At 45.2% G+C, this 25,536-nt stretch overlaps 1 protein-coding gene and 1 long non-coding RNA gene across 3 annotated transcripts in view; both read right to left on the bottom strand.

Moving 5' to 3' along the window:
* The window catches only part of LOC309540207, a 146,183-nt gene that overhangs the window by 41,687 nt on the left and 78,960 nt on the right, over positions 1 to 25,536 (bottom strand). The gene's annotated exons all lie outside the window — the stretch shown is intronic.
* MMRN1 (multimerin 1) overlaps positions 11,165 to 25,536 on the bottom strand; it is a 68,286-nt gene continuing 53,914 nt past the window's right edge. For both annotated transcript variants that reach the window (XM_082236328.1, XM_082236329.1), the window contains exons 7-8: positions 15,955 to 16,104; positions 11,165 to 12,416 (exon numbers count right to left, since the gene is read on the bottom strand). In XM_082236328.1, the coding sequence (XP_082092454.1) occupies positions 11,995 to 12,416; positions 15,955 to 16,104 (572 nt within the window). In that variant the 3' untranslated portion in view covers positions 11,165 to 11,994. The remainder of the gene's footprint in view (positions 12,417 to 15,954; positions 16,105 to 25,536) is intronic.

The raw sequence follows: 25,536 nt of genomic DNA, 5'->3' as shown, positions 1-25,536 counted from the left end.
CATGAATCTGTTTCTAAACCTTTAAACCAATCATTTGTCTAATGTACCAAATTGCCTGGCTATTTAGATTTTTGTAGTTTTCAGAATCCTTCATTAAGTGCAGTCCATTTAATAATCAGTTCTGTCTTAAAGAGTCTTTGATTGCATTTCCACGGTCTCCAGACTGAGTGCCGGCTGAGGGACTGGCACTCTTTTTACCCCCGGGGAGCAGACCTGAGTGAAGTCCTCAAGGGGCCCACTCAGCTCTTCCCCCCCCCCGGAACATGCCCGTCCCAAAACCCGCCTGCTATAGGCTAATCTGCTGTCGGGCCAAATTCAAAGTTCCTCAGCTGGCGGGAGACGCTGTTGCATCTTCTGCCAGCTGAGGGACCCAGCTGTAAAGGCCAGTAGAGAATTTGGGGGCATCGCTGTACTGCAACCCCATGTTATCGCTGAAGGTAAGTGGAATTTTTGCAATGGTAAGAATGCGCAACATTGGGATTTGTTTCCCTGCTGGCATACTCTTCACAGTGTTCTTAAAGAAATGTAACAAACATCCCACCAAATTCATTTCAACTTTCACTACAAAAATTAGTGTTTCACATTGTCATCTATTTATTTGTCACAATCACAGCCTCCAGATTTTTCTTTCTTGGGAGGTTAGCTTTGTTGTTGAGAGCGGCTCCACTTATTGCAATTGGCTCCATTCTTTCTATAGTTTTGTTGTTGTTTAGTCATTTAGTCGTGTCCGACTCTTTGTGACCCCATGGACCAGAGCACGCCAGGCACTCCTGTCCTCCACTGCCTCCCGCGGTTTGGTCAAACTCATGCTGGTAGCTTCAACAACACTGTCCAGCCATCTCATCCTTTGTTGTCCCCTTCTCCTTCTCCTTGTGCCCTCCATCTTTCCCAACATCAGGATCTTTCCCAGGGAGTCTTCTCTTCTCATGAGGTGGCCAAAGTATTGGAGCCTCAGCTTCAGGATCTGTCCTTCCAGTGAGCACTCAGGGCTGATTTCCTTAAGAATGGATAGGTTGAGGGATAAATTCAGTGCAGTTTACATTTAAAGGTTTCATGCTTTCCAGAACAATATGTGAACCAAAACACAGCCATCCAACAAAATTTGCACTTCTCTGACTTCTGAGATGCAGTAGTCCCGTCAAGCAGTGTATACCAGAGTGGATATATCAAGTTAAAGTGTGCTTACTAATGCACATACTAGTGAAGCTAATATACATATGTGGAGCATCATTTATTTATTTGTCATGCATGCTTTAGTTGAGATTCTTGCATTGCAGGGGTTGGTCTAGATGATCCTCAGGGTACCTTCCAACTCTAAATTTCTATGAGTCTATATACATTTTTGGTAAGCATTTTAGGATGTTTTCACTCTGATTTTTATACTTGATTTTAAGGGTTGTTTTAAAAGTCACTTTGAATTCACTTTTTTTTTTTGAAAAAAAGTGACAAATAATAATAGCATTGCTTTGCAAAACATGTATATTAGGAAAATTGGATATGTGTATATGAGGAGAAATTTGAAATAAAATGCTGGTTAATTTTCAGGAGGACTTTTTTTTTTAAAGTCACAAACTGATCAAGAAATGTGGAAAACTGAAGAGTTGAAAAAGGAGAGATTAAGAGAAACTGAAATTGACAGATTTGCACATCTCTATTCCATGAAGGTAGCCATCTGTCCAGATAACTATGTTCAAAGTCACCCATTCTCTTTCATTATTATTATTTTTTTACTACTGGGGGCTTGTAAATAAAGTGTGCAACTGGTACTGTTAAGCCAGGGAAATAGGATCTCTTGCTTCTTGTAAAACCTGCAGCTTGCAACAAAGTGTTTGGAAAAGTGACGTGCTGACAAACACTTTCAAGGATGGCTCACTTGGCATAAGTGAGGAAAGAATCGTGCAAAGCGCCACGATAAATTGGATGGGCTTGTCAAAGCCAAAGCAGATAAAAATGTTGCCATGGTAATTGGGCTATCCAAATATACAGAGGAGGCAGCCTGCTATGTGCCGGATGCCGGACTTGGCTACCGTTTTTTGAGCTTTGGGGAAGAGATAAGCGCTCACACTTGGATTATCAGGGAAAGCATAAAATGAATGTGCTGCAGGAGAGGCTATTTGCACTTATGCTTAAAGACAGTAGCAATGGGGAAGCTGGGAAGGTGGAGAGAAAGATCTGCAGGAAGCTGGGGTGATTGATTTCACTCTCTTCTGCATAATGGTTAGCCTGACCGATTTTATTGATCTGCAGCTATGGTCAATGACAAGTGCTTCCTGAGACCAAGGTGTCGATAGGCCTAGTAGCCCTCCTTCCCTGTTCCTAGACTTGCTGTAATGGTAAAAGAAGTGAGCTGGACCCAGGAAGGAAATGGGCTGTGGTGCCATTCTGGGAGACACTCTAGGATGGTTCACTAGTTGATGGTACAGCATTAAGGGAGCCACATCTGCAGTTGGGTGTGGCTTGGTAGCAATGTGCATGGTCAGATATTTATCCCATTTTAAATTCAGTTCATTACATTTCTGCATCAGTTTGTGGATTTTTTTAAAAATCCTCCTGAAAATTCACCAGCATTTCAATGTGCCTTTCATTAAATTTTTTTTGTATGCAACTTTGTCGTAATGTGCACATTTTTGCAAGCTGATTTAATGCATTTTTGGCGTGCTGTATTTCCACATGAATGTCTGCATTTCCATGCATACTTACCTCTAATATAGACTTCTTCTTCTCCTTTTAGAACTGAATTGCAAAATTCAGAGGTGTGAACTTGGAAGGACAGCTGCATTTTAGTTCTTGGGACGTGCCAATAGATGGATTCACATTGAAATGTGAACTGAACCAAATTCCTCCCCATCCTTAATCAGGATGGGAACAGGGCTGGGGACGATCACCTTTGCATTATGCTAAGGTTTATCCAGCTGCCACAGAGACAGCATTACTAATGCATCTCTATGCACCTGATGATGTGTGCTGCAATAGGGCTGTTTTAATGGGATTGCAATTGATGGGTGACACAGCAAGCTGGGCTTAGCTTACTGTTAGCGATTTACGATCTCCAATTAGTTCCTTCCGATAAGGGAACATCAGCAGACAAAAGAAGTTTCTCCTTCCAGTGTCTCTGCACTGCCAGCTGAAAATCAGCACAGAATTCAAGTCGAGATCAATTTGGGATACAGCAATGCCGAAAGCATCTATAATTTGCTTAAGAACAACAGACACCATCCCAGTTATTTTATTTTTTATTAATGGAGTTTTATTAAAGGAGTTATGTATTGTTGCAGAATCACCAATAGATGGCAGGGACCATATTAAACTATAGACTTATTCAGGCTGTGCTTATAAGTTTCTCCCACTGTTAAGACCTTGTTCATGGAAGAAAATCTTACTTGGCTATGAGTGATTGCCAAAGAAGAAAAGAAGTATAAGCTTCTCATGTGCAGGGAACAGGAAATAACATAACATTTCCTGCTGCCCCCTCTTGTTGTTGTTGTTGTTGTTTAGTCGTTTAGTCGTGTCCGACTCTTCGTGACCCCATGGACCAGAGCACGCCAGGCACTTCTGTCCTCCACTGCCTCCCGCAGTTTGATCAAACTCATGCTAGTAGATTCAAGAACACCATCCAACCATCTCATTCTCTGTCGTCCCCTTCTCCTTGTGCCCTCCATCTTTCCCAACATCAGGGTCTTTTCCAGGGAGTCCTCTCTTCTCATGAGGTGGCCAAAGTATTGGAGCCTCAGCTTCACGATCTGTCCTTCCAGTGAGCACTCAGGGCTGATTTCCTTCAGAATGGAGAGGTTTGATCTTCTTGCAGTCCATGGGACTCTCAAGAGTCTCCTCCAGCACCATAATTCAAAAGCATCAATTCTTCGGCGATCAGCCTTCTTTATGGTCCAGCTCTCACTTCCATACATCACTACTGGGAAAACCATGGCTTTTACTATACGGACCTTTGTTGGCAAGGTGATGTCTCTGCTTTTTAAGATGTTGTCTAGGTTTGCCATCGCCTTTCTCCCAAGGAGCAGGCGTCTTTTAATTTTGTGACTGCTGTCACCATCTGCACTGATCATGGAGCCCAAGAAAGTAAAATCTCTCACTGCCTCCATTTCTTCCCCATCTATTTGCCAGGAGGTGATGGGCCCAGTGGCCATGATCTTCGTTTTTTTGATGTTGAGCTTCAGACCATATTTTGCGCTCTCCTCTTTCACCCTCATTAAAAGGTTCTTTAATTCCTCTTCACTTTCTGCCATCAAGGTTGTGTCATCTGCATATCTGAGGTTGTTGATATTTCTTCCGGCAATCTTAATTCCGGCTTGGGATTCATCCAGCCCAGCCTTTCGCATGATGAATTCTGCATATAAGTTAAATAAGCAGGGAGACAATATACAGCCTTGCCGTACTCCTTTCCCAATTTGGAACCAATCAGTTGTTCCATATCCAGTTCTAACTGTAGCTTCTTGTCCCACATAGAGATTTCGCAGGAGACAGATGAGGTGATCAGGCACTCCCATTTCTTTAAGAACTTGCCATAGTTTGCTGTGGTCAACACAGTCAAAGGCTTTTGCATAGTCAATGAAGCAGAAGTAGATGTCTTTCTGGAACTCTCTGGCTTTCTCCATAATCCAGCGCATGTTTGCAATTTGGTCTCTGGTTCCTCTGCCTCTTCTAAATCCAGCTTGCACTTCTGGGAGTTCTCGGTCCACATACTGCTTGAGCCTTCCTTGTAGAATTTTAAGCATAACCTTGCTAGCATGTGAAATGAGTGAAATTGTGCGGTAGTTGGAGCATTCTTTGGCACTGCCTTTCTTTGGGATTGGAATGTAGACTGATCTTCTCCAATCCTCTGGCCACTGCTGAGTTTTCCAAACTTGCTGGCATATTGAGTGTAGCACCTTAACAGCATCATCTTTTAAAATTTTAAACAGTTCAGCTGGAATACCATCACTTCCACTAGCCTTGTTATTTGCAGTGCTTTCTAAGGCCCATTTGACTTCACTCTCCAGGATGTCTGGCTCAAGGTCAGCAACCACACTACCTGGGGTGTATGAGACATCCATATCTTTCTGGTATAATTCCTCTGTGTATTCTTGCCACCTCTTCTTGATGTCTTCTGCTTCAGTTAGATCTTTACCACTTTTGTCCTTTATTATGGTAATCTTTGTACGAAATGTTCCTTTCATATTTCCGATTTTCTTGAACAGATCTCTGGTTCTTCCCATTCTGTTGCTTTCCTCTATTTCTTTGCATTGCTCGTTTAAGAAGGCCTTCTTGTCTCTCCTTGCTGTTCTTTGGAAATCTGCATTCAATTTCCTGTATCTTTCACTATCTCCCTCGCATTTTGCTTGCCTTCTCTCCTCCGCTATTTGTAAGGCCTCGTTGGACAGCCACTTTGCTTTCTTGCATTTCTTTTTCATTGGGATGGTTTTAGTTGCTGCCTCCTGTATAATGTTGCGAGCCTCCATCCATAGTTCTTCAGGCACTCTGTCCAGCAAATCTAAATCCTTAAACCTGTTCCTCACTTCCACTGTGTATTCATAAGGGATTTGGTTTAGATTGTATCTTACCTGTCCAGTGGTTTTTCCTACTTTCTTCAGTTTAAGCTTGAATTTTGCTATAAGGAGCTGATGATCTGAGCCACAGTCAGCTCCAGGTCTTGTTTTTGCTGACTGTATAGAGCTTCTCCATCTTTGGCTGCAGAGAATATAATCAATCTGATTATGTTGTTGTTTAGTCATTTAGTCGTGTCCGACTCTTCATGACCCCATGGACCAGAGCACGCCAGGCACTCCTGTCTTCCACTGCCTCCTGCAGTTTGGTCAAACTCATATTAGCAGCTTCGAGAACACTGTCCAACCATCTCGTCCTCTGTTGTCCCCTTCTCCTTGTGCCCTCAATCTTTCCCAACATCAGGGTCTTTTCCAGGGAGTCCTCTCTTCTCATGAGGTGGCCAAAGTATTGGAGCCTCAGCTTCACGATCTGTCCTTCCAGTGAGCACTCAGGGCTGATTTCCTTCAGAATGGAGAGGTTTGATCTTCTTGCAGTCCATGGGACTCTCAAGAGTCTCCTCCAGCACCATAATTCAAAAGCATCAATTCTTCGGCGATCAGCCTTCTTTATGGTCCAGCTCTCACTTCCATACATCACTACTGGGAAAACCATAGCTTTAACTATATGGACCTTTGTTGGCAAGGTGATGTCTCTGCTTTTTAAGATGCTGCCTAGGTTTGTCATTGCTTTTCTCCCAAGAAGAAGGTGTCTTTTAATTTTGTGACTGTTGTTACCATCTGCCGTGATAATGGAGCCCAAGAAAGTAAAATCTCTCACTGCCTCCATTTCTTCCCCTTCTATTTGTCAGGGGGTGATGGGACCTCTTACCTATATCTAACTGCATGTTAGCAGAGACATCTGCAAAGGGAATGTTGTGGTCATGGACTGGCTGGATGCAGAGGACTGGTAGGAGGCGCCAGCTGGGGAACCCCCAAGGGAAGAAGGCAGTGTGCGGTCAGAGGGGGGAGATGGAGCAGACTGGGAGGAGGAGTTGAAGATGTAACATTTGTTAATAGGTGGTGGTGGAGGAGGAGCCAGAAGCCAATTTGCTCAATATTCATTTTTGGGGGGATGCCTTAATTTGAAGGGGCCATTAATTAATTCTGGGGTCCTGGAGGTGTCCACAAATTGTGCTTGCTGTGTGTTCTGTACACAAACCGACATGACAAAGACTGCAGATGTGGTTTTTTTTTGGTTTTGTTAATTCTTGTTTATTCCAAAAGAAGAAGAATAATAAAAAGATGTGTCCAACAGAACTCTCAAAAGACTTGCATCGCTCTGAGAAACATTATGTTGTCTTAATAGCCATCTGTTAAATTATTACTCGTAACCAACAAGCTTCAAGAGGACAACTATGGAGAAGTGTGTATAGGTGTTATTTTTTCAATAAGCAAATTGGGTGTGGTTTTCATTATAGGTATACTCTCAGTAAATGCGTTTATTTGAAAGGGTTATAGGTCAGAGGTCTGCTCTGGGGAAACGAAATTTGTTAGTATCAGGGAGGAAAATATACAACAAGAGAGCCTTATCAAGAAATGGACTTTAAAAGAAAACAATTAGCAACTCTGAAGATGGAGACCTGGCTTGAAGGATTAAGCAGGGAGGGCAGGAAGGGCAGTGAAAGTCATATTTAAAGAGAGAGACGCAGTCTCTGGTGGGTCATTTGAATTTCATCCGCAGAGTAATTTCCACGCTATTTAGCCCTATCCATGGCAGGAATAAAGAGGGCTAAACAGGTTATTAAACTGACAAAGTCATACAAGGGGTGGGGAGGGATTTAGCCATGTGGGCACGACATTTGATAAAATTCAATGATACGCTAGGATAGGTTAGTGACAAATGGGGGATTTTAAGTATTTACAGAAAGATAAGGTGCAGCTGATGAAAGAAATGGTTGGAATATATATATATATATATATATATATATATATATATATATATATATATATATATTTTCAGAGTTCATGGTGTGTTGGAGATTACTTTTATAAACAGAAGACAGGATTAAAAAAGCAAAGCATGAGCTGAGCCAGTGTTATTCTCAACAGCAGTTGTAAATAATATACAGATCCTTTGCCGCAGTCTCCCACCCATTTTTTTTTTTGCCAAACATTTTAGGCATCATGGATTCATTATCAGAGAATATGACCCAGCAGGAAGTGAGGGGGGAATGAATGTGTTAACCCCTTAATTGGTGCTATTAATTGTCTAATTTACGAGCCGCAGATTAAATATATGGATTGTTGATCAGGTTTTCATCAAAGCTCTCCCCTGTGAGTGGTGTACTGTGTAAACCATATAACTCCCTTGAATTAGGATATATATATATATATATATATGCTTTCGTAGATTTTCACGGGTACAGGAATGCAGGTTTTGGTGTCTTCGGGTGTCTTCCCGTGTAAGAGTCGGGGTGTCTGTGCGACGTTTCGACGAGGTCTCACTCGTCATCTTCAGGCTGGTGCTTTCGGCTTCTTGTTACTGGAACAGAGTAACAAGATATATATATATGCAGGTTTTGGTGTCTTCGGGTGTCTTCCCGTGTAAGAGTCGGGGTGTCTGGGCGACGTTTCGACGAGGTCTCACTCGTCATCTTCAGGCTGGTGCTTTCGGCTTCTTGTTACTGGAACAAGAAGCCGAAAGCACCAGCCTGAAGATGACGAGTGAGACCTCGTCGAAACGTCGCCCAGACACCCCGACTCTTACACGGGAAGACACCCGAAGACACCAAAACCTGCATTCCTGTACCCGTGAAAATCTACGAAAGCAAATATATATATTTGGCTCAGATATGTTGACGACACCTTTGTAATTTGGCCACACGGGAAAGAAAAACTAGATAGCTTCCTCACACATCTCAACAGCCTACACCCCAAAATACAATTCACTATGGAAATAGAAGACAACAACCAACTCCCCTTTCTTGACGTCCTAATCTACAAAAAACCTGATGGCTCCCTAGGACACACTATCTACCGGAAAAAAACACACACCAACCGCTACTTACATGCACAATCACACCACCACCCTGCACAAATAAACTCCGTAGCCAAGACTCTCATCTCCAGAACCAAACGCCTGGCTGACAAAGACCACTTGACAACTGAGTTACAGAATCTCTCAAATGTGTTAATCGCCAATGGATACCAGAAAAACAGGGTTACGAAGCTAATCCAAAAAGAAACACCCCCCAAAAACCAAGACACAGAAGAAAACAATGGCATGGCCCTCCTTCCTTATATCAAGGGCACTACAGACAAAATCAGCAAAATCCTCCATAAACACAATATCAAAACAGCCTTCTGCACCAACCAAAAAATAGCCAATATCCTCAGAAACCCAAAAGACAAAATCCAGCTGGAAAACCAAGGGGTCTATGAAATACCCTGCAAAGTCTGCCCAGCCACGTACATTGGACAAACAAACAGACGAATAAATGCACGTATCGCAGAACACAAGAATGCCGTCAAAAAAGAAGAAAAAACTTCCTCTCTTTTCCAACACATGAAAGAAACAGGACACGAAATTAATTTTGCAGATTCCAAATTGCTCTTTAACATGGAACATCACCACAAGAGAATAATCATGGAAGCCATCGAGATAGAGAAACACCCTCACAACATGAACAAGCGTGACGACACGTCCCGCCTGCCAGACATCTGGAAATTAGCCCTCCCCACAAAAACCGACACCAGAACCAGAGGCACACAGAACGCCGTCACCAATCAACCACACCAGACCCAAACCCAGACCCTCTCCACAGACATATTACAGACTCCATCCAGCAACCAAACTATAGTGGCACCTCCGGATGCTGCACCCCCCTGCAATCCCTACACAGATCTGGCTGGCACAAGGCACAAAACCATAGCTCGCCCCTATACACGAAGCCAAGCCAGAGCACAACTAAATGCAGCACAGCCATCTTCTCAGAAAAACTCTTCACAAGCTCAAGAGGTCAAGACACGAGAGCTTTAGCAACTAATCTACACTTAATGACCCACCCAGTGATATTCAGAATATCACTCATGAAATCACCCAAGATATCCCTCAAGTAATTAATGACCCACCCAGTGATATTCAGAATATCACTCATGAAATCACCCAAGATATCCCTCAAGTAATTAAGGAACAAAAGAAGAAAAGGCACACTAATCTAGGAACTTCCTCTCTACCCAGAACGTTGGAGGCTATACACCACACCCCTCAACAGTATTTATAGGAACTCAAACACCAGACTCTGCTCTGTTCCAGTAACAAGAAGCCGAAAGCACCAGCCTGAAGATGACGAGTGAGACCTCGTCGAAACGTCGCACAGACACCCCGACTCTTACACGGGAAGACACCCGAAGACACCAAAACCTGCATTCCTATACCCGTGAAAATCTACGAAAGCATATATATATATATATATATATATATATATATATATATATATATACACACACACACACACACACACACACACACACATATATATCCCCACCTCAACAATTATTGCTGCTATTTTTAAAGCAAGAGAAACTACCATCAGGGCCGGCCCTACCATTCGGCAGAAGGAGGTGTACCCCTCAAGAAAGAGGTGCTGGGCAGGCGGCATGGGATGACACTATTCCATCACTAGTGTTAAGGTTCAAGTGGCAGCCCAGCTGGTTTCTGCACATGGACCAGGGAACAGGCACTCTCTTGTCCTTTGCCTCAGGCACCAAAATGTCTGGGCCTGGCCCTGACTACTTCCATTCAGTTGCCTCATAGCATCACATTTCTTTTTGTGCTCTGATTGATTTCTTAATCTGTTCAGTGTGCACCGCACAATTTATTAAAAACTTATAGGACGTTCGCAATTACAGAGAATTTACACTTCCTGGAATTCTGCTGTTTAGATGGAATCTTTTCAAAGTAAAATGTGAATACCTTACATGTCTGACCGGCTACAAATTTGGGTATGAACAAAGAAAAATGAAAGGGTAGTGGTGAGACTAAACAGAAGCCAATTGAGTATATATGTAGGCATGGTTTTATTTGGCCTATGTGCACATTGCTTCTTCAACTAAGTATTCTATGTAACCAAATGAAGAGTGAAAGCTAATGATATCTGGCCATTTTGGACCCGGGATTCCAAAGCTTAGGTGCTTCCTAAGCATGCCCCTTTCACAGAAGTGGACCCATTGGATTGGGAAAATCTCCCAGTGATGCAGTCCCATTCTGCTGGTCTGTTTATGTGACCATTCCAATCACAAAGGTGGTGCCCTTCCCAGCTCAGTGCCCCCCGCCATCCCAGCAGCTTCCTCCCAAAATAGAAAATGGTGTCATCATGATCTGCCTGGTATATGAGCAAATGGCTATGCCAGGACAGGGTGGGCAGAAGGAATCTACTGAGTGATTTGCAGTAGACACTACACGTGTTTTGGAATCTCAGTAGCTTGACAAGAGCAACAACAAAAAAGCTTTCCACACGCTGAAGTGAAAGGCTGAACTGAAGGAAAATGGGAGGGAATCCAGGAATGGATCCTTGTGTGACAGGGCAGTAAGCTCAGTTCCAGAGTGAAGCATGCATTCAGAGGTCCCTAAAAACTTAGTGTATGTCTTGTTAAGTTGTGGGTGAACATATCAGACGACACAGCGATTCTTCAAACAGCTCTTCTTTATTCAGAGGCCAGACAGAAACTGAACTGAAGAGCTCAGTCAGCCTGCTTATATAGAGCTCCAGAACAATGTAACTGTTGCAACTTTCTAAAACTATCCAATCACTGAACGTCACTTTCAATCCTTCATTTGCATACAAACTATCCAATCGCTGAAAGTCACTTTCAATCCTTCATTTGCATAACTATCTACAGTATCCCCCTGCTGGCCCAGGGTGAGAACTTCAGTACATAACATGTCTGCCCCCACCCTGAGCCACTATTGTACAACTGGCTGGTGGACCATAAAAGCAAGGCTTAAGTTTTACCCACTGGTGGCCTGTGTCACATGAATCTTGAAAGGAACTGAAATCAAATTCACTTAAACAATGGTGATAACATGCATAACTTCTTGTACATTTCTTTTATACTGGTGCAAAATAGCTGCATAAAAATAATGGACATACTGAAGACATTCAGCTGATGGGGTGCCTAGAACTATGGGAGACCTATTTACAAATACTTCCATTTTGCCAATCAAAGGTGCAATGGGACAGCTGGCCGTTTTCAAAATTTGACATTCAGGTAACTCCTATCTAATGATCACCTATTTTCCACAAGGCCTCCCCTGCTTTTAACATCTGTGTGGCAGGCAGAATGTTACTTCCTACAGCACAAAGATGCTGATTTGGGAAAGAGGTTTCATGCCTCGTTTCTGCCTATCATGCAGCTGTTAAAAGAAAAGATGGCAGCCTCAAACAAGAGTTATTTTTATTAGAAGCAAAGGAGAAGAGTTTCCATTGTGGGTGACCGCTTTTCTATAGAATGGAATTTATGTGCGGTACAATATGTAGCCAGTAAATGTAGTGACAGGTGGGTATTTGGCTGGGATAGAGCCTGTTGCCAGCCTGAGCCAGACTTCTTGCCCGTAGTTCAGTTCCAGTAAGGCATCTCCAGTAACCACTCTCTCCAGGTATTTGTTCTCCTTCGTGTTTTCAGACCGAAAGCCCAGCTTGTCTATTCCATCGACCACTAGGTAGCCTGAGAGAAGCGGGCTGTTTGATTCAATGGTGTATTCGAAGACATAAATGCCAAGGTATGGCACACGGAACCGTCCATTTGCTGGGACATAGGAAGACCCATAGTTGACATCCAGATTGTTAAATCGAATAGGGCCAGGAGTATTCATTCCGTAGGTGTGCGAAGCAAAAAAGGCCACCATTGGTGCATATCTGTAAGATCCTTTTGTAAAATCTGCAGGGGGGGGGGGGACAAACATAATGCAAAGATAAGCACATTTGCTAGAACCGTTGAGTGAAGCTAGATGTTATGGCAATCATGGGTCTGCTATTGAAATTGCCAGACAAATGTGTATTTCTTTCCATCTTCCCTATAACATCCAATGAAACTCAGAAATGAAGGCTGAGGAGACCTCGAAGTTGCAATATCCTAAAATCTCCTCTGACCCTAGCCAGCATAGCTAATGGTTAATAATTATAAAAAATTATTCTCATGTCTGACTGGGTTGACCTAGCCACTCTGGGCAGCTTCCAAGAAATGATAAAAACCACAATAAAACATCAAACATTATAATCTCCCCTGAGCAGGGCTGCCTTCAGATGTCTTCTAAAAGTCAGATAGTTGTTTATTTCCTTGACATCTGTTGGGAGGGCGTTCCACAGGGCGGGCGCCACCACCGAGAATGCCCTCTGCCTGGTTCCCTGTAACCTCACTTCTCGCAGTGAGGGAACCGCCAGAAGGCCCTTGGTGCTGGACCTCAGTGTCCGAGATGAGTGATGGGAATGGAGACAGCCCTTCAGGTATACAGGGCCGAAGCCATTTAGGGGTTTAAAGGTCACAACCACTTATCCTTGGTTTAGCTGTTTTATGCCTGAGGAAGAGTTATAAGACTTGAAATACATTGGGCTGATAAGACACCTTCTCCCTCCTCTACCTCACTCTGAACTCCGTCCTGTTGCCTTCCCCACAGCAGCCAATAGTACAAAGCAAAAAGGTGAGGAAACCAGCACAATGCTGTCATGTTACGGAGCGAGTGTAAGTACAGGCGAGCAGGAAGATCTACACGTAGGGCTGCTATTTTCGACGTTCACCCCACGTCTGCCATAACATCCAGATCTGCCTTTTGTTGTTTTCTCCTCAAGCGGAATTGCCTATTTAAATGGGATCAACTCTGTATTGCAGACACAGGGGTGGTTGTAAACTTTCCCCCCAGGCCTCCTGTCAAGTTCTCAAGAAGCTAAAGAAGAAAAGCGGAATGAATTCTTAAGTACTGTATAGAAAGCAATTTTCTCCACAATTAGCGTCAAACGCACCAATAGGAAAAAAAAATGCTTCTTTTTTTCGGAAACAGCAAGGAAATCTCAGTCTTGACTGTGCTGCATTATTAAGAAGAAAAGCTTTCATGCCATTCTCTTCCCCCCCAATGGCTGTGTCACAGATTTTTGCAAATGTAACATGCTTGCATATGCCCAAAATTTTGCTCGCAAGCAAAGATTGGGGAGATTTGGAAGCTTAATAATAATAATAATAATAAATGGGGAAATAAAAATGTCCTTTGTTTCGTTTCCTTCACCCATAGCATATAAACCAATGCCTGCACCACTGTAAAAAAATGATTGAGAAACGACAAAATTGTGGCTGAGAGAGGCATAAAACACAGATTTCATGTATTCCGAATGCAAATCTCAGCTTGCTCATTTTTATAGCAAGCGTCACTGTGATGGCTCAACTGAACATTTGTGGCCGAGCAGAGTCTATTGGTGTAAGAGCTCAAACCCAGACACAAATTCCTCCCACATTACAGTGGTACCTCTGGCTAAGAACTTCCGGAGGTCCGTTCTTAACCTGAAACTGTTCTTAACCTGAGATACCCACTTTAGCTAATGGGGCCTCCTCCTGCTGCTGTGCCGCTGCCGCTTCGTGATTTCTGTTCTCATCCTGAAGTAAAGTTCTTAACCCGAGGTATTATTTCTGAGTTAGTGGAGTCTGTAACCTGAAGCTTCTGTAACCTGAAACGTCTGTAACCCGAGGTACCACTGTATTATTTTTGTTACAAATGTTGTATCTCACTTAAGGGACATTTCATAAATCACTTTGGGAGGGAGACATCTAATAAATTTGAGGTGAATGCCTAAAAATGGAAGATGTGACTGTGATCAAACACAAGGTATCCCCACACTGTTGGAATAGATGACCGCTATGGTCCCTTCCAACTCTACAGTTCTATGATTCTACCCCCATCCCCAATGACTGCCCTGGGCAGCTGAGTCTGGGAGCTCCTCTTCTAATTTCCCAGAATGCTTCATTGGAGTTACTGTGGGAAATGAAAAATGGTGGATCTATCGGAGGGCTGATGCCACTGACTGCTGCTTCTGCATTCAGGGACGTTTGCCAGGCTTGCCAAGTGATGAAGGATGGACCCACCGTGGAACTGACCATGTTCTCATGAGACTCCCTGTGGCTCCCTATTGAGTGTCTGCTCCGAGTTGTTGCTTGCACACTGTGCAAAATGGTCCAAAGGAGCTGAGCAGGAGTGCCAGCATGGCCCCACGACCCTGGGTGTCCGGGGACGTGTGTGCCATTGAGTGTGCCTGGCTCTGGCGCCGAAATTTGTGGGTGCCCGGCTCCTTCGTGGGGAATTTTGTGGGTACTTGGGCACCCATCACCCCAGGGAGCCGGCACCTATGGTGCTGAGAACATGTAACAAGCAACCTGGTGAAATGATTACATTTGTCTAATCCTCTTTTAAAGGCATCCAAGATGCTGGCCATCACTGCCTCCTGTCGGAGCGTGTTCCATAGTTTAGCTATGTGCTGCACGAAGAAGGGATGAGTCTTTTTCAGAGATCCCTTTTATGCAGATGGAGCCTGAAATATACTCAAAGTCGAGAGTGGATTTCATGCTCTTTATTCAGCTCATAGTGGTGAGGAGGAATGGGAGTTCTCCCAGAATGTCTGCCTTATATACATTATTTACAGAGTAGGCCCCACGTGATTGGCTAATTCCGGGATTCTCCTGTAGGCCAATCAGGTTGTGGATTCCTTTCCACCTGGAGCTGGATTGGGTGGCTCCTGTGGACCAATCAGACTACTGCATTCTGGATCCTATTGTTCTAGGACCAATCAGACTGCTGCATTCTGAATCCTACTGAACTCAGTACATAACAGAGCCAACATGCATCTCATTGTACATAAACTAGTGCGATTCACACCCTTTCCTGAACTCATGAAGAACCACAGGCAAGAGACACCAATTCCATTTTCTCCCCTCCTGAGGGAATGTGAGAAAGGAACTTCTGCTGCACACACAGACCTCGAATGTCCATTGCCTTTATTTATTTATTTATTTATTTTTATTTTGAAATGGAAGGCGCAGCCTTAGTCAAACGCGTAATTTCCCAATAATGCAATTTCACAGCCTCTGTAACAAAAAAATTGCCAGCTTGCTCTGGCCTATTTATGATAGCGCTGCTCGGCTGACAACCCTCTTGTTCAATCCCTCCATAGAGCTGCTTGCTATTATTTTTTTTTATGGATAGGCTTGTGAAAGAAATCAAATTTTATACTTTGTGATGTGGGACGCATCAAAACGGGGGGATTGCGGACTCTCATCATGAACCGAGTGCTTTAAAGGAGAGAGAGAAAGCCATGACTCTGCCACTGGGGAGCTTTTGTCGAGAGGAACTAGGAGAGAGAACTTGGGTCTTGTAATCTCTGATCTACAGCAGAAGAGGCACAGGCAAAGGGATGGCTTAGGTCGTACTTATACTCACCTATACTTGTAGGAGCGTTTTCCGCCACCATCTTCGTGCTGCAGTTGGCTCCTCCGAAAGGATAGCGGCAAGCGCAGACAAAGCTCTTCCTCTCATTGACACAGGTCCCCCCATTTTGGCACGGGGAGCTGCTGCAGCTCAGATAATCACCTGCATTGAATGGGAGAGAAGGACATGAAGGCACAGAAGCAAGGAGCTTTCGGGGAAGGCTTTGCAAAGACTTCCAGATTGCAGCTTCCTACCCCAACTCTTCCCTAGCTGTATTTGAATCTCAAGTTAGAGGCAATATGGGGAGAAAAACAACCGCCATTGTTTATTTGCATATAAATTACACCATTTCCCAGGATTGTGTGGTAGTGGTGTTTTTGCTTAATATTATTTGCCACTGGGGAATTTAGTCAGACACTGCTTGCTGCCACTGACTGGGTCTCGACTGGCTAATTGCTCCTCATTTCTGCCAACCCAAGGCATGAGGGAAGCACTCAGTCCCAGCCTCCATGTCCAAACATACTGTCAAATAGTATTTTATCCCTCATTTATATGCTACTTAGCGCTTTACAATCCTGCTCCCATTTTACAGATGGGGACCTCCCTTTGAGTCGCTTGCCCCAGGCTATGCAATTATCCTAGGGCAGAGCTGGAAGCATCTTGAAATTAAAGACTGGGCAAAGGCTCTACCAGTCATAATATGCCATGTGAGGTGGGCATCTGTGCATACAGAAACCTGAATCATACCATTTGTGTACTTCAGCAGAAGGAGGCTCTTAACACAAGCAGGTGTCTGTGTAGAGCAGTGGTGGCCAAACTTGGCCCTTCAGCGGTTTTGGGACTACAATTCCCATCATCCCTGACCACTGGTCCTGTTAGCTAGGGATGATGGGAGTTGTATTCCAAAAACAGCTGAAGGGCCAAGTTTGGCCACCACTGGTGTAGAGATAATGCATTATAGACATGGCAGAGGTAAGTGTGCCTGTCCCTCTGCCACCTTACAAACTAGCAAGTACTAAAGAGCTCCTCTACACAGGCGACCCACCCTGTTTTGCCACCTGAGGAGAAAAAAAGGAATGTACCACTTCCTGCCCCCACACTGCTGCTATGCCCTGCCCTCCACTTCCTCTGCATGCCAGAACATACACATGCTTGCCAAACTCGGTGAGATTTCTACAAGGCTTTGATGCTCACTTTCTCTGCCCCAGGAGTGGGGAAGACGAGTGGCAACATGGTGTGCTGGAATGTCCCCTCCCCATCACTGAGGGGTGGGGAAGACAACGCCACACACTGAAACGCTTCCAGTGAGAGGGGGCATTCTGCTGGTGGCAGAAGCGGTGGGGCAGGTGGACCACCATCTCTTGCGCTTCTGCCGCCTGAGGCAGCTACCTCACCCTACTTCAAAGGCCAGCTGGCTCTGCTTCTATCTGTAGGCCAGGTGTGGGAAATCTTCCATATGTTGGTGAACTACAACTCCCATCATCCTTGGATGTTGGTCATGTTTGCAGGGTCTGATGGGGGTTGCAGTTCATCAGGATCTGCAGGGCCAAAGATTTATCCCACCTGCCATAGACTGAAGAGGTAAGGTAAAGGTAAAGGGACCACTGACCATTAGGTCCAGTCGTGGCTGACTCTGGGGTTGCGGTGCTCATCTCACTTTATTGACCGAGGGAGCCGGCGTACAGCTTCCGGGTCATGTGCCCAGCATGACTATGCCGCTTCTGGCAAACCAGAGCAGCACACGAAAATGCCGTTTACCTTCCCGCTGGAGTGGTACCTATTTATCTACTTGCACTTTGACGTTCTTCTGAACTGCTAGTTTGGCAGGAGCAGGGACCGAGCAATGGAAGCTCACCCCGTCGCAGGTATTCAAACTGCCGACCTTCTGATTGGCAAGTCCTAGGCCCTGTGGTTTAACCCACAGTGCCACCCACATCCCTACAGACTGAAGAGGTACAATCACAGTAAAACTTGATTATCGCTTGATTCTATGCCATGGATAAACCGGGCTGAAGTGTGATGGACAATTCCCCTTTCCCCTTGAACTGTCCACTGTAAATCACAGCTCTCTGTCATCTGGGGATTAGACAAATTGAATTGCCGGAGACTATTCAACAATTCCAGCTCTTAAGAGTCCTACGCAGTGACAATAGGGGTATGCACATTCTTGCGATGAGATTGCCAAGTGGGCCGGCCTCTGAAACCTGAAAGAAAGAAAGCCCAGGAACGCTCAAGAAGCAGGCTAGGTGTGGGGTGATGAAAAGGGTGTTTCAGAATAAGCGCTGATTGCCGGCAGATGTGTGGAATTGCCTCTTTTCACAGGCACTTCATCGGCACTCTGAGCTATCTTTAATTTCCAGCCCAGTCATTTCAGATGCCATGGCGCTCCTCGGTCGCAGCACTTCGACGGTGATGGATTTGAGCTTGCCAGGCTGAATGCAAAGCTTTGTGTGCTTCGTGCAAAGTGGGGGAGACCTCCCCCCACAACACACTGCTCCTGGGGGTAGACAGATGAGGTTTATGGACTGCAACACGCCAAGGAGTTTCTGTCCGACTTAAGTAATTATTTTCTCTCGCCGCTTTTCTCCCCGCGAACACATTGCATCTCATCTATCACAACAATAAGGCTCAGGATAAAGCAATGTAGGAGTGCAGTTCGAGTGCCAAGAGGAGAAGAGGAAAAGCTGCCTCACTTAGCTTCATATTTAGGGTTTGCCCAGAGATTGGAGGAAATCTACATACACACCAGGAGCTACTGCATGTTCTCACTGTGGGGGCAAACCACGGTTTGGACAGCATGGCTTCAGGCCACAGGTAAGGGTCACATAAATGGGAGGTGCCTCATGTTAGCCTTGACCAAGCTTTTTCCTTCCAGATGTTTCAGATTACAGTGGTACCTCAGGTTAAGTACTTAATTCGTTCCGGAGGTCTGTACTTAACCTGAAACTGTTTTTAACCTGAAGCAACACTTTAGCTAATGGGGCCTTCTGCCGCCAGAGCACAATTTCTGTTCTCATCCTGAAGCAAAGTTCTTAACCTCAAGCACTATATCTGGGTTAGCGGAGTCTGTAACCTGAAGTGTATGTAACCTGAAGCGTATGTAACCTGAGGCACCACTGTACAACTCCCATCAACTCCAGCCAGCTGGGGTTGTGGCCCAAAACATCTGGAAGGAAAATGCCTGATAACAACAGCAGCAGCAACAAAAATCCCATCACATTTATGTATTTATGACATGCATATACTGCCTTTTCCTCCAAGGAGTGCATGGTTCTTGCCCCCCTCGTTTTATCCTCACAACCACCCTATGAAGTAGGTTAGGCTGAGGGGCAGTGGCTGGGTTGGGCTGTCCTCACCCCACTGGCTGAAACCGTGGTCTCACAGGCCCTAGTGTGGCACTCTAACCACTACACAACACTATGGGGAAAGTGTAAGCTAAATTATATCTCCTTGACATCATTCTGAGTCCCTTCTTCAGCTTATCCCCACTACTGTGACCTGTAGGACAGTCTTCCCTTTGAAGGGCTGTCCAGCCCAAGTCTGGTGTAAAGAAGAAGTACCAAAAGAAAGAAGTGTGAGGACTTTAGAACTGCACTGAGCAGGCACACGAGCCCCCTAGCCACTCTCTTCCCCACTATGGAGATGTGCTGTATTTTACTCTTTAAATGACAGCCATCATTTCTAAGTTTGTAGCTATGCCTATACAGAAATAACTTTCTAAATTGGCTCCCACGCACATAGATTAGCATACGCAAGTTTTATGTAAATATCCACCCTCTTCACCAGCGATGCATTTCCTATTTTGTTGTGATACATAGATGTGCATTCTAGTCTCCTGCAAGTGTATGCTAGCGCGTGGATGAAGGAGTGGGGCAGGGACAACATGCTAAGGTGTCCTCTCTCCTATGAAATAGCCCAATATTTAAATGGATATCCAGGAATAGATTTTCCCTATGTCCAGTGTCAGAGACACGGGAGGAGTCTTTCCCCCCACTTACTTGAGCCGAAAGAAAGACTCACTGCTGATGCTCTGTGAGCTGAAACCTCAACGTCTGCATCTCAGAAGGGCAATTTTCATTTCCTTTCCAGGGAATTTGTTGCCCCTACACCGAGTTAATTTGCCTTCTATTTTAATGTGGGTGGGGACAGAAAAGGAAAAGATAGACCACCCACTGGCCACCTTGACTAGCAATAAAAATCCCCCCCTACCACCTGAAGGGAATCACAATGTGCGCCCTATTTATTTTGAATTTTATTAGTGGGGTAATGATGTGATGATTGAATTGAATGGGGGTAGTTAATAAAGGGAAATTGATTTCAGATTGATTTCTGGATGATCTCGGTGATAAATTAATTGAGTAAGAACTTATTTGGGTGATCTTATTGGGGTGCAAATCAATTTAAAGATTTGAGGGGAGTGATTTGCATGGGTAAGTAATTGGCTTCCCTTCTGTGAAATTCAAATTCTGCTAATTATTTTCAAATTTGCATTTAGATGCATATAAATTAGCACATGCAAATTCTATGCAGATTGGTGGTCCTCTTTTACAGTGGTGCATATCCTCTTTTTCGGGCAGTGTGTCAACTACCACCCTAGGCAGCGTCCTAAAGCCACACCCCTGGCACTTGCAACTTCCATATGATAAAGAGATGAAGATATGATGAAGATAAAGAGAAACCCAAAACAGTGATCTAGGTGTCTCTGTGGACAGAGATTTATTGTATACAATAATGAGCTTCTAGCTCAGTGGGGATTTGAACTCTGGTCTCCCAGGTCCTAGTCTGACACTCTAACCACTGTACCACACTAAGGTGAATTTCCTTTACATCATTTGAAGCCCTCTTTGGCCTATCCTCTCTAGTGTGATCATCTGTCCTGCTTTTCAGGGGGAGTGAGAAACCAAAAAAGGGGGTGAGGAACCATATCTCAAGACAGCCCAATGAAGATTGAGCATGCTCAGAAGCCATAGAATGCTACTGGCTCTGTGTGTGCATGTGTGTGTGCGTGTGCGTGTGTGTGTGTGTGTGTGAGAGAGAGAGAGAGAGAGAGAGAGAGAGAGAGAGAGAGAGAGAGAAATGGATGGGTTGGAACAGGAATGAAACAAAGTGTCTTGGACGCGGTCATTGTGGATTGGCTGGAACACTGATCAGGAGGATTTCATACTGCAACATTTTGTTGCAGGTCCCACTTGTTCTACATACTAATAAGCAGTTTATCATCTACATAGAATCACAGAATTGTAGAGTTGGAAAGGACCTTCCAGTGGTTCTCAACCTGTGGGTCCCCAGATGTTGTTGGACTACAACTCCCATCATCCCTAGCTAGCAAGGCCAGAGCTCAGGGATGATGGGAGTTGTAGTCCAACAACATCTGGGGACCCACAGGTTGAGAACCACTGAACTTCCTGCAATGTAGGGATAGGCAGCTGTTTCATACAGGGATTGAACCTGCAACCTGCACCATGCTTTAATCAACTGAGCTATCCAGGCTCAAATGGTGCCATCCTCTTTAGTGGTGTGTGTAGTGAGAAACGAAAAGAGATGTGTGAGAGAGGACAAAAGTAATCCGAAAGGAGCTCAGACAACGTGGAATGTTGTCTGGTTATTGGGGGTAGAGTAGGGTTGCCATATTTCAAGAAGTAAAAAATTCAGACACAAAAGTCGAGCTTTTTGAGGGGATGTTGCAGGGTATGCTATGTGCATCGTGTGGCGATGCCTTGAGGCCGCCAGTGTGCCACATATCAGCTCTCTGTAAATAAAAGATCCACATTGCCTCTGTGAACCAATGTAATAATGATGGGAAGCTATTTCAATTTGTTTCAGGATGGCCGAACGACTTATTTTTGTCCATCACCTAAGGGGACCTAAGGACTGAATGAGCAGGGATGGCATGTACTGCCCTCTCTCCCGCTGACAAGAGTTCGGTTTGGGGAGGGCCGCTGGTACTGCAGCAATAAGAAGTTGCTGCTCTTGTAGCTACTCCATTTTTTCCGAGACAGAGTCAGTGCTTTCCCTCTGCGCTAAATTGCAAACAACAACAAAAACCCCTTTCATCTGTCTCCTGCCCTATTGCACTGAATATGCAAAGTTGAAGCATGGAGAGTCAAACTGAATTAGGGTAACGATCAATCTCTCGCAATTAAAACTCAGAGTGCAAAAGACGTTCACAAAGGCGCTTTGGCACCGAACAACAACAAAGCAACAGTGGACGCCTCGGTGTTTGGGACGCCACCGGATGCGGTTGGCATTTACAGCTAAACATTTTTGAGAGCCGGCGTGGCATATTGGGTAGCCTAGGACGGTGGGAGACCAGGGTTCGAATCGCAACTCAACCACGAAGCTCACTCGGCCAGGCCAGCCTAATCTACTTCACAGGGGTGTCATGGCAAGGATAAAATGGAGAGGAGGAGAACTATGTAGACTCTTTAGTGGAATAGTGAGGCGCAAATGTAAGAATGAATAAATATTTTGTGGCCTCCATTTCCCCCAGAAGGCTTATTGGGTTTCTAGAGGCTCAGACTCAGACTATGGGAGTAGAAGGGGGGATGGTTTAGGGGTCAGAGCGGCAGGTGGTTTAGAAAGCCTGGAGACAAAAAAAATTTGGAAAAAGAAAACTCAAGCCTCTCCCTCGCACTGACCTCCAATTGCTCTTTCTCCCTATATGTCCACCTCTCCTTCTCTCAAAGAGAAATAGACTAACGCTGGAAGAAAATCTGTGAAAATGGGTTACCTTAGAGAAGAGAGAGAATGAAGATAGGCAATTAGAGTGTCCATTTTGGCATCATTAAGAGTACTCACAGAAGAATCTGAAGAAGTGTGCATGCACACAAAATGCACCCAGAACAAACTTAGTTGGTCCCTAAGGTGCTGCTGGACAATTTTCTTATTTTCTTATTTATTTCGACTGCGTCAGACCAACACGGCTACCTACCTGAATCTAGAATCACAGACTTACAGTTTACAGAGTGGTTTAAGAATCAATCCCACCTCACAGGGAATTCTGAGAAGTGTAAGGTAAAGGACCCCTGGACGGTTAAGTCTAGTCAAAGGCGACTATGGGGGTATGGCGCTCATCTCGCTTTCAGGTGGAAGGAGCTGGCGTTTGTCCACAGACAGCTTTCCAGGTCATGTGGCAAGCATGACTGGTCACTACTGGCGCAATGGAACACCGTGACAGAAGCCAGAGTGCACAGAAACACTGTTTACCTTCCCGCCACAGCGGTATCTATTTATCTACTTGTACTGGTGTGCTTTTGAACTCCTAGGTTGGCAGGAGCTGGGACAGAGCAACAGGAGTTTATTCCATTGCGGGGATTTGAACTGCTGACCTTCCGATGAGCAAGTCCAAAAGGCTCAGTGGTATAGCTCTGTAAGGAGAATAGAGTCTTCTAACAACTCTCAGTATTCTGACCAAACTACAGCTCCCAGGATTTTTTGGTGGGGAAAGGCACGACTGTTTCAAGAGGTATTGTACCAGAGGCATTACTTGTGCCCAGGATTGGGGGGCCCAGTACATGTCCTGTGAGTGTGACATCGTGCGCATGACGCTTGATGCATCTGTGATGTTGCATCAGCGGAAGGAATGGGTAGCACAGAGGGAGGCTGTTTGCAGGCTGGAGGCTGGTGTGTTTGGGGCCCCTCGATATTGGGGTGGGGGCTTGGCCCCCTGCCAGCAAATATTGAGGGGGGCAAAGCCCCTTCTGTCCCTGCCTCCTGCTTCAGCCCACCAAACCATCTCATGTTTCCCTGAACCCCCATGGAATTTCTGCTCCCATTTTCATTTCTGATGGAATCCTCTGACATCTCTATCAAGGCTTATAATGCCAACTGGGTCCCCCCCCCTGGGTGGTGGGGAGCCTGATATCAGTTCCTACCATGTAGTAAAAGTGGGAGTGGGAGAATGTCAGACCGGCTGAAGAGAGAGGTGGTTTTCTTTGCCTTAAAGCTTTTGTTGACCCATCGAGGGCTGGTCCCCTCGCCTCCCTGCCCCCACCATCCCCACAGCAACACCACCTATAGCAACAGCAGCAGAGTGTTGGAGGAGACCACCTCCTCCCCTCTCAGTTTGCCAAGGTAAAGCTCGGAATTGTCATCAGAGAGGGTTCTTTTTATTCTCTGCTGCCGCTGCTGAAATTTTTAATGCTGCATTATGCATTCTACTTTGTGGTTTAGAATTGTACCTTTATATGGTTTTTTTATTGTTACCGTAAGCTGCTCAGGGTACTTGGTTAATGGGTGGCACATAAATACTATTAATTAATGAATGAATATGTAAATCTCGGGCTGCTCTCTGCTGGCAGTGTGGCTGGGGAATTAGAGTGGAAAAATGCTGAGGGGAAGGGGTTGGGAGAGAGAGAGCAGAGAAAGGGGAATCTCCACCTGTTTAAACTAGGCTAGGTGGTGTGATAGACAGCAGGTGTCTGTTGAAGCAGGGGAGAAATTGCTCAGGAAGGAACCTTAGTGGTGTGCCCCTCCTGTGACAGTTTCTTCAGGTGTAGCCCTGCTGAAAGAGACAAAGGGGAGGAAGTGGCAGGAGGATGGTAAGATTGGAGGGGTTTTCCACCACTCTCCCCCTCTGTCTGAGAGTTCTGATTGAAGCTCAGACAAAGCTGGAACTCTGGTATAAGGATTCCAGATAGATAATTTGGCAATTCTGGTATGACTTACTGTTGGCATCTGTCTGTCTCAGGTGCCCATGGAGTGTGTCTTCAGGTGTAAAGTCAAACAGCTGCAATAACAGCACCAAAATGCCCACTCTGGGGTGCAAGCCTCGATAGTGTGTATGGAGGTCCTGGGCTTCCCAGATGACTCACGGATGTGGTCCAAAGGAAAGCAGAGCAATATGTTTTGCACTAGTTTAGCTGCAGGAGTTGCTGGAAGGAGGCGTACAAGGTGCCATCTAACCATCTTAGGTAGGTGCACTCGCTCACAGAGTTAGAGACACAGCAGTAGCAGTCTGCTCAAAAGCATATAGCATTCTTGAGCTCCACCATGACTGCCTATTGCTAAGGTAAAGGTAAAGGGACCCCTGACCATTAGGTCCAGTTGTGACCGACTCTGGGGTTGTGGCACACATCTCGCTTTATTGGCTGAGGGAGCCTGCGCACAGATTCCGGGTCACGTGGCCAGCATGACTAATCCGCTTCTGGCGAACCAGAGCAGCGCATGGAAATGCCATTTGCCTTCCCACCAGAGCGGTACCTATTTATCTACTTGCACTTTGATGTGCTTTCGAGCTGCTAGGTTGGCAGGAGCAGGGACCGAGCAACGGGAGCTCACCCTGTCGTGGGGATTCAAACTGCCAACCTTCTGATTGGCAAGCCCTAGGCTCTGGCTAGCCAGCTCCAAAAGCTCATGGTCCTTCTTCCTTCTCTGCCCATATTTTAAAGCATGCAACCTGCTCCTTTCAACCCTCACCTTGCAAGTTTGTACAACTTTCTTCCCCGATGGGCCATGAGCGTTGATTAAGGAAGCACCAATAGGGAACCATAAACCAGCAGGCTATGCAAGAACTTAGGGATGGGGGTAAGCAATGTAGATATTGTTGAACTCCAATTCCCATCAGTCTCAGCCAGCACAGCCAATGGTCAGGAA

The sequence above is a fragment of the Podarcis vaucheri genome (assembly GCF_965113315.1).
Source record: "Podarcis vaucheri genome assembly, chromosome: 9".
NCBI classification, from domain to species: Eukaryota; Metazoa; Chordata; class Lepidosauria; order Squamata; family Lacertidae; genus Podarcis; species Podarcis vaucheri.
Note: the sequence above shows the minus strand (reverse complement) of the source record. Positions and strands in the feature narration are given on the sequence as shown.